Genomic DNA, 9,789 nt, shown 5'->3' on the forward strand with positions numbered 1-9,789 from the left:
AGAAGGTTTGCTGTGTCTGTCAGCGTAGTGTCCAGAGCATGGAGGCGCTACCAAGAGACAGGCCAGTACATCAGGAGACTTGGAAGAGGCCGTAGGAGGGCAACAACCCAGCAGCAGGACCGCTACCTCCGCCTTTGTGCAAGGAGGAACACTACCAGAGCCCTGCAAAATGACCTCCAGCAGGCCACAAATGTGCATGTGTCTGCTCAAACAGTCAGAAACAGACTCCATGAGGGCGGTATGAGGGCCCGACGTCCACAGGTGGGGGTTGTGCTTACAGCCCAACACCGTGCAGGGCGTTTGGCATTTGCCAGAGAACACAAAGATTGGCAAATTCGACACTGGCGCCCTGTGCTCTTCACAGAAGAAAGCAGGTTCACACTGAGCACATGTGACAGACGTGACAGAGTCTGGAGACGTCAAGGAGAACGTTCTGCTGCCTGCAACATCCTCCAGCATGACCGGTTTGGCAGTGGGTCAGTAATGGTGTGGGGTGGCATTTCTTTGGGGGGGCGCAACAGCCCTCCATGTGCTCACTAGAGGTAGCCTGACTGCCATTAGGTACCGAGATGAGATCCTCAGACCCCTTGTGAGACCATATGCTGGTTCGGTTGGCCCTGGGTACCTCCTAATGCAAGACAATGCTAGACCTCATGTGGCTCGAGTGTGTGAGCAGTTCCTGCAAGACGAAGGCATTGATGCTATGGACTGGCCCGCCCGTTCCCCAGACCTGAATCCAATTGAGCACATCTGGGACGTCATATCTTGCTCCATCCACCAACGCCACGTTGCACCACAGACTGTCCAGGAGTTGGCAGATGCTTTAGTCCAGGTCTGGGAGGATATCCCTCAGGAGTCCATCCGCCACCTCATCAGGAGCATGCCCAGGCGTTGTAAGGAGGTCATACAGGCACGTGGAGGCCACACACTACTGAGCCTCAGTTTGACTTGTTTTAAGAACATTACATCAAAGTTGGAGCAGCCTGTAGTGTGTTTTTCCACTTTAATTTTGAGTGTGGCTCCAAAACCAGACCTCCATGGGTTAATAAATTTGATTTCCAATCATAATTTTTGTGTGATTTTGGTGTCAGCACATCAACTATGTAAAGAACAAAGTATTTAAAAAGAATATTTCATTCATTCAGATCTAGGATGTGTTATTTTAGTCTTCCCTTTATTTTTTTGAGCAGTGTATATATTTATTACAAAGCAGAGGCACTCACGGGTCTTGTAGCCAAAGAATGATTCCTGAAGAAAGAACATATAAAGGTTCTGAAATGTAGAATGCCATTGGATAAATTCCACCTCACTTCAGACAGAGGCCCTGATTCAAAGCCGGACGCTCTGACAGAGCGCTCGCTCTGAATCAGGGCCGTCCTTCTGAATTTTAGAGCGGCCTCCTGGCCGCTCGTATAGCTGTGGGTAACCACCCACAGCTATAGCGAGCGGCCAGGAAGATGGTCGCGATGGTCAAGACCATCGCAACCATCAGGCTTGCGACGAGACCCTTGTGGTAGGGTCTCGTTGCCGCAAGCCCTGGAGTGCTTTTGGCTCTATCAGAGCCGAAAGCACTCCCACTGACATCACTTGTGATGTCAGTGGGGCCGGCCCCAGACGGTAAGCGTTCCCATGGCCCCGGGACGCCCACCAAAGGGGGCGTGCTGTCACTCACCATCGACAGCACGCCCCCTTTGTAGCGAGACCCATAGCGACGGCTTGCCTGTCGCTATCCGGGTCTCGCGCATGCGCACGACGGGCCCGGGTCCGTCATACGCATGCGCCAACATCGACCCACTTGCGAGCGGGTCTGAATTAGGCCCATAGTTCCAACCCAGGTCAGACACCATTTACACAGCACCATCGATCTGGGTTATTCTCAGGTCCGCCCCGTTCACACTGAACCTGGGTCTGCCCTGCTAAACTTTTAAGGTCATAAAATGTGAGAGGTGACTGCTTCACAACCACCAATCAGCTCATTTTAGGCATGACCCAGGTCGGATAACCTGGGTTGCGCCGTTTACACTGCACCATTAACCAGGTTCAATAAGGGTCAGACCCTGGCAGCTACCTGGATTGGATTGCCGGGTCACTTGACCGGGTTATTTTTCAGGGACCCTTTTACACGGAGCTGCGACCCGGGTAGACCCAGCAAAAACCCAGGTTTTTGCTCTGGTGTAAAAGGGGTATAACTGTCAGGACATTACCTCCTTTAATCCTTCTAACCTCCCACTTCATCCTGTAATGATGGACAACCTACAATTGCTTCCTTCTCTCTCACCACTGGTGATGAAGAAGTCCGTTCACTCCTCTCATCATACTACCTTTTTATCCGACCCTTTCCCTCTCACCTACTAAACTTTCTCTTGATGCTTGCTCCCAACTCCTCCTTCTAACATGCTTTTGTCTCTCATTCTCAAAAAAAAAAAAAAAGGAGGAAGGTCTCTTTATCCTATGTCACTCTGTCGAGCACTCTCCTGTGCCCCCATGCCCTCTGCCTGGGTGTCATCCTTGACTCTTCTTCACTCTCACATAATTGCCACAACTAAATACTGATTTCCCCTCTGCAATATCTCCAGTATCGGACCCTTCCTGACCCTAGCTACTGTAATCTCTTATTCTCTGGTCTTCCTGTCCCCCACTTAAATCTGTACTCAATGCTGCTGCCCATCTCACCTTCCTATCTCGCAGTTCTGATTCAACCGCTCTTCTCAATACTTCAGTAGCTCCCCATCTTGTAATGTCACAGTCTGCTGTGCACTCCTACTTAGAATTACAGTCAGAGGCTTTGATCCCACCTGCTGCTCTTCCAAGGTAGGGAAGTCACCAATTGTTACTACTAACAACTGTATCTCATTGTGTATAATTATTTCTGTTTGGTTGTAATGTGTAGTGTTCCCGCTAGGCTGTTTTAGCGGGGCGCGGCGCCCTGCCCTCCTTCTGGAGGGCAAAAAGCACCCTGCCCTCCAGGAGGAGGGCAAAAAGCGCCCTGCCCTAACAGCCTGCGGGAGCCGTTCTCACCCGCGGGACGCAGTGTCCCGCGGGTGGACAAACATGCGCCCGGCGTCTATTCTCCCTTTCTGCAGCGCTTGGGGGCTGCCCGGCATGTCCGTAAGCGCCGGGCACGCCCCCAAGTATGACGAAAAGGGGGACGCGTCTTATAGACACGCCAGCTTTTCATAACCACGCCCCTTTTCGGACGCGCGCGCGCACAACATTGCCCTCTCTAGCTCCGGCGCCCTGCCTGCCGCCGGACCTAGAGGGAACACTAATGTGTGTCTGATCCCTTTTATATATGTGTTTATACTATGGTTTATGGCATTATTGACACATTTCAGTGCCCTATGAATAAATGATAATAGTATTAATGAATCTGAAACTTCATAGTTAATAAATCATGGGTTCATTTAATTCTCTTTATGGGGATGTAGCTCACGGGTTAAGTGCCTGGAGGTCTTCAACATACTGCAGTGCGCTCCGCACTTAACACGGGAGATGCAGTTTAACGCAAGTAAGGTTTAGTCATGGCAAATTGCATTCTCTGACTTAAGTGCAGGGCACGATGCTGTTGCCGCACGCTGTAACACTGCGATTAGCCCAGAGGAAATTGTTAGTGCATATTTAAGGTGTGAGCAGAAATCCGCTAGGCTGGGCATATTTTCCCACTCACAGAATGGTCAGTGAGCGGCGCCCTAATACTGTCTAAAGTGAACACTAGAAACACTTTGATTGATATATTTGAAATTAAGTGGTCTTTGTGGTCCAATATTAGTGAGATTTTGTGTTGCGGTAGGAATACCGCTATATCAGTTTTAGCAATAATTTTGCCAAAATACAGGTGCTGAAATCATTAAATCCACCCTAATATACATAGTAATATATCAACTGGTGACAAGAGGTCATTACCACAGCCATAAGTGGTGCTCTTTGCCTTAGCTCTTTCCCAAGGAGTTGGGATTGTAAGTGCGCAGTACATCACAAAAAGATTCCGCACGCCATCCTGAAAGTAAGCAAGCACTACACCATCCCGAGGTGGCAATATGTTTGTTTCAATTACTGCAATATGGATAGGTTACCGCAGTTCCTATATTATACTGACACAATCAAGCCCACAATTAAAAGTACCACATGAAAATGTATTGATTGCCCTGCTGTAGCCCTGCTGTGTGAAGTGAAGGTAACCCCTTATTCCAATCAAAATGATGGGAAAAAGGGTTTTCACTATTTTATAAAAAAAAAAAAATCTACGAGTGCCTTTTGCGACACTAGATCTATGGATAAACGAGTCCATAAACCACTAGCCTACGAGCTGGTTCACCACATACATGCAAATTGTCAGGAGAAATATCATTTTGCCAAGGTTGCAAATTTTAAATCTAGTCAGTAATTAAAGTGTGTATTTATACAACACCTCCACCTGTTCAAAGTGTCACTTCCGCTTGCATTTTATACACTAATCCCATCAAGAAGCACTTGCTGCACAAACTCTGCCATTACAGTCCAGGTTTTAAGGATATATGCTCGAGTCCAGATGGTTAAATCAAATTGACTGAGGTACTAATATAGGGGTCTATACATCATTACATAATTATTACTTGTGATAATTATGTTTTGAACTCGCTGCGAGTTTACAAATTGTTTTGGAGGCATTCATCATGCCTCCCCAACAAAATATCACTTCCGAATAGCTGCTCTTTTTTCGGGAGTCAACTTTTCAGAAAAGTGATATACCTGCCATGCCCTATGGATTTCTCCACCGCCATTGTCTGTGCCCACCCACCCCAGCCGCCGTCTGTGGCCTCCACTGCTGTGTCTAACCTCCCGCCCTCCTCCTCTATGACATCTCTTCCTCTCCTGTTGAGTGCCGGTGTCAGCCGCCCGCCCTCTGTTCTCTCTCCTCCCCCTGCTCCTGTGTCCTTTAGCTACCCCCCCAATGTCAGGTCTGTCCTCACCCCCATCCTTCTCCGGTAACTCCTGCAATGTGCCATTAGTACCGTATTTGCCGGCGTATAAGACGACTTTTTTGCCCTGAAAAACATGCCTCCAAGTGGGGGGGTCGTCTTATACGCCGGGTGCACTTCAGTTGGGATAGACATAGCTGGCATAGTGGCCTTCCGATACTCGCCCGGTGCCCATAGTGGCCTCCGGATGCCCGCCCACCTCATTCTACATACCATCCAGTATCGCGTGGTATCCAGTGCGGCCGCGGCGGGTCATCAGTACAATACAGCATAGAAACATGTTACCTATCCCGTGGTTTTGCTGATCCAATGTTTATACTCTTGATGTGCCTGTCATACTCCTTAATAAACTTGCAGTGTTTTATGTTTACTGGACATGTTTGATAACATACAGCCTTGTGACAGTTTTCCTGCATGTCATAAGCATTCGAATATAAATTAACATGTTGAAATCAAATCTGAGGTTCTTTTACGTTTTATTTGGTGTGCGGAAGAGGGGGTAGTCTTATACGGCGAGTATATAACAAACTCTATATTTTGAGTGGAAATGTTGGGTTGTCGTCTTATACGCCGGCAAATACGGTAAATATGATCGATACATAAAATGAGGCAGAAACTGCAGTTTCTGCATAATTTTATGTAAAAAAAAATGGCTTGATACATAGGCCCTTAATGTATACAAAAGTATGTGAAAGTGATAATTTTCACATGCTTTTGTATAAAGTGATGATGAATAGACCCCCTAAGTCATCTGTGCTCAAGCATGGATATCCTTAAAACGCGAACTGTAATGGCGGAATTTGAGTCTCTCTATTAAGCACATCACTTCTCCTAATTTACAATTAAGTATCAGCATCAGAACTCACCATGTATATATGTATTATTAACAGATGGGTATTTTAGCCCATTACATCGCATTTAGGGGAAGGTGTATAAATACATCGGTAATGTACATTACATTGTGCCCTGTAATATACAATTATACCCTGTAGTCCCTCTGTTGTACGCGAGCAGTGAGGCAATAGGAGACCCCGTAGGTGACCAAGCAAGAAAAACAACAGATACGACCATTACCGATCAGATGTTTTATAGAGGCTCCCAGACATCACCCCAGCACTGACCCGTCTGCCCCGTACATCACTGGCATTACCTGATACCGCAGCAGCTCCCCAACGTCCATGTCTGCCGGCCGATGCACGACCACGCTGCAGTAAAGTGCGAGCCTCTACTTTACCGTAAAGCGCAACGCAATCAGACGGTTTGCCTCACTGCCGTAAACCGCGAACTGCCGTAACACATTATTCGCAATACCGCCATAAAGCACTTACTATATTTACTCCTATTTCGGTGACGGTACTATAGTAGTTGAGTTTGGGAAATTGAAACGGGTCGAGTCGTGGGACTATATGGGTATGAGGCTGAGCAGCAGCCGCCACAGAAAGCATGCAGTGACTTGCAGTTCCCCAGCAACCGGAGGGCTTTGATGATCAGAACTCGTAGGATAAAATCGGTTTATAACTTTATATTGTTAATATATAATTACCAGTTATAAGTAGGTATTATTTTTGTATTGCCAAATCACAGCTGGTCGCTGTCCTTGAGTTTTGAAATATGTCCCTGACAAGGTACCTGATATTTATTACTGATATTTTTTTTTGCTCACTGCTACTAGGTAATAGGTATAGCTCACAGCCTTGCGGGAATGTTAAGGCCCCCATACATCAGAGATTGATTGCAGCAATCGTGCAATTTGCAATCGATTGTGTATAAAAATCTTTCTCTTTCATCCACTAGGGGACACTGGAGTTGCATACGCTGGGGTATAGAGGCGTGGATAACGAGCTGGCACCTTAAATAATTTAGAAGCGTGAAGCTCCTCCCCCTCTATTCCCCACCAGCCCTCAGTTTAGAAAATGTGCCTACGGAGCTGGTCACAATTTGCTGTGCTCCAGCAATACATTTATTTTACTTTATTTTATTATTTTAATAGCATCTTTTACACTTTATTGGTACCCTTTGCCACCTCTGGAAAGTTGGGGTCCGGGTACCTGGCGCCCTGTTATACAGGAAGGAGTGCACAGTGCTTATCAAAAAAGCAACTGACAGTTCCTTATCGCCAAACAGCACTTCTACAAGCACTGAGGACAAGACAGTGGCCCTGATTCAGAGCCGGACGCTCTGACAGAGCGCTCGCTCTGAATCAGGGCCGTCCCTCTTACTGTTTGGAGCGGCCTCCTGGCCGCTCGCATAGCTGTGGGTAACCACCCACAGCTATAGCGAGCGGCCAAAATAATGGTCGCGATGGTCAAGACCATCGGGCTTGCGACGACACCCTTGCGGTAGGGTCTCGCTGCCGCAAGCCCTGGAGTGCTTTTAGCTCTATCAGAGCCGAGAGCACTCCCACTGACATCACTAGTGATGTCAGTTGGGCCGGCCCTAGACGGTAGGCGTTCCCATAAGAACGCCTCCGTCTGGGCAGCCACGCCCCCGCAACACCCACCAAAGGGGGCGTGCTGTCAATCACCATCGACAGCACGCCCCCTTTGGTGCGAGACCCATAACGACGGCTTGGCCGTCGTTATTCGGGTCTCGCGCATGCGCACGACGGAGCCACTTCCATCGTGCGCATGCGTACTTGGGCAACATCGACCCGCTTGCGAGCGGGTCAGAATCAGGCCCAGTGTGCGAAGCAGGAGTGCTGTTATCAGAGAAGCCATCCAAGGGACGCAGTGAGTACATCAGCTGCGCATCACCCGGCTCCTGTCCCCGCTGCCGACGCTAGCTTCAGAGCATAGCGCTGCTCCATATTACATACTCCACTATGAGTATCCTCCTCCCCTCTCCCCGCTGACACCCGCGGCATAGCGCTCCTACTCAGCGGGGCTTCACAGGGGGAGGTGAAAGCTCCAGCGCGACTGCCATTTTCAGAGCCCTTAGGGCATGAAGAAGGGGGGCGGAGCCTAACAGCGCGGGCTCTCTGTCTCCATTCAGAGCGGCAGCGGCTGTTAGAACACCGTGGCTGCCGTTTCACATGTATCTGCCTGCATCTCTCCAATTTAGGAAGAGTGTAACAGCACTACTACAGATGGGCTGGTTCTCCTGATTGCATCCCTGGGAGGCTGTGAGCACAGGGGAGTGTACAGAAGGGAATCAATTCTGTGGGAAGGGAGTTGTGTGATCTCCTCCTCTGTTTCCCAAACTAGCCTTCTGTATCTGTCCCTGTGACTGTGGTTAGATGCCAAACTCTTTGCAAAAGATGTTTGTTCAAACTGTACAAGCACATTATATGATGCTTGTTTAGTAATATATCCACCTATGGCTATTACTGCCTCTCCTGCTCCTCCTTGGGCCGCTGATATGGTAGGTGTGATGGCTGACTTAACGTCACAGTTGGCTGAGGCTCGCACCTCTCAGGGTGTCAGGGTTAACCAAGTCTCTAGACACCCTGGTACAGGTTATAGGTACTGCTGTTTCTACTCCCTCCACTTCCTACCAAAAACGCCCCCTAACGACTGTTCTCCAGTCAGAGAGAGTCTGACAAGGAAATCCTCACACCAGAGGATACTAAAGAAGGTGAATGGAGGAAGTTTGTATAATGACGGTACTCCTCAAGATTTTCTCGGCCTTTTGGCTAAGATCAAGTGTAGTATCTGTTCTTATCAGTATAATATCTGATAAGCCCCCTATCTGGGGTCCATATATAGAGTCTGCCTCTACTGGGGTGGAATTCTTAATTCTGGCGGTCAGGCAGGTACTTAATCTACCTGTGGATATAGTTCCTGCATCCCAGGAGTGTGTATTATTTGAGTACGTTACTCCCTGTGTCAGGATCAGAAGCGCAGTAACCTGTTTCTGTATGTAGAACTCAGTTAGCCTGGAACAATTACAATGTAATTGGACGCTACCTATCTTCTCGGTGACCAACAAAAAGGTCGTCTGTTTTTCCGTTTTCGCGACCCTAGGGACACTCCACCCTGAACACGCCTGATCTCGGAGGGTCAGGCCTGGTTAATGGGAGACTGCCTGGGAATACCAGGTGCTGTAGGCTAAAATAGTCTGGAATCAACCATATAAGAGGTTCTAAATTCCTCGTCGGTTCCTGTTCAGCTACCCATTTCCGTCATCCATGATAGAAGAGTGGGGAACATCTCCCCCTGTTGACGCGTCTGCTCACTGTCCCTTTAAGAAAACTACACTGCCAGTGCCGGCTGCCTCATTGTTGAGGGACCCTTCTGATTGCAAGTTGGAGTCAACGCTGCGGTCTATTTATACTGCAGCAGGAGTTTCACTTAGACCTACGCTAGTTACCGCCTGTGTTAACAAGGCTATGGTTTGCTGGGCTGACCAGTTGATTGCGTTGATCAGGTACTTCCAGGGCACAGTTACGTCTTCTGGCAGAACACATCGTGAGTCTGCAGTTTACCTGGGAGAAGCTTCTAAGGAGCTTGCATATCTGCTTCTGCTATTTCGAACTGCTGAGCCCTCTGGTTGTGCGCTTGGTAACCGGATGCAGAATCCAAGCGTGCGGTGAAGGGTTTACCATTCACTGGTGACATGCTTTTTGGCCCGGAATTGGGCAGATGGATATCCCAGGCTACAGGGGTAAGTCTTCCTTCCTCCCTTCAACTGCTTCGGCTCCCAGAGGATCTTACATGGGACCTTCATTTCTTTCCTTCCGTGTGCCACATTCCTTTCATGGTAGAACCAGAGGTGCTCCCACGCAAGCAAGAGGCGACAGAGGGAGAGGTCGTCCACACAATGTTGCAGGTCGACAGGAGCCTACACCAGCTGAGAAACAGGTGGCATGACGGTCTTCCGCACCACCTGGGAT

At 48.6% G+C, this 9,789-nt stretch overlaps 1 protein-coding gene and 1 pseudogene across 2 annotated transcripts in view; one reads left to right on the forward strand and one right to left on the reverse strand.

Annotated features, from left to right (window-relative positions):
* Window positions 1-6,409, reverse strand: part of CTNNBL1 (catenin beta like 1) — a 50,358-nt gene extending 43,949 nt beyond the window's left edge. The window contains exon 1 of one of the 2 annotated variants that reach the window (XM_088480566.1): window positions 6,287-6,409. In XM_088480566.1, coding sequence (XP_088336692.1) covers window positions 6,287-6,403 — 117 coding nt within the window. In that variant the 5' untranslated portion in view covers window positions 6,404-6,409. Of the gene's footprint in view, window positions 1-6,108; window positions 6,258-6,286 lie in introns of those variants that run through there. The other variant, XM_088480567.1, reaches the window with a different exon arrangement.
* A 2,160-nt stretch (window positions 6,410-8,569) lies between these two features.
* On the forward strand, window positions 8,570-8,690 carry LOC148514879 (U2 spliceosomal RNA; annotated as a pseudogene).
* The last annotated feature ends 1,099 nt before the right edge of the window (window positions 8,691-9,789 follow it).

Source organism: Taudactylus pleione, unplaced genomic scaffold (genome assembly GCF_031769625.1).
Source record: "Taudactylus pleione unplaced genomic scaffold, aTauple2 ptg000256l, whole genome shotgun sequence".
Classification (NCBI taxonomy): Eukaryota; Metazoa; Chordata; class Amphibia; order Anura; family Myobatrachidae; genus Taudactylus; species Taudactylus pleione.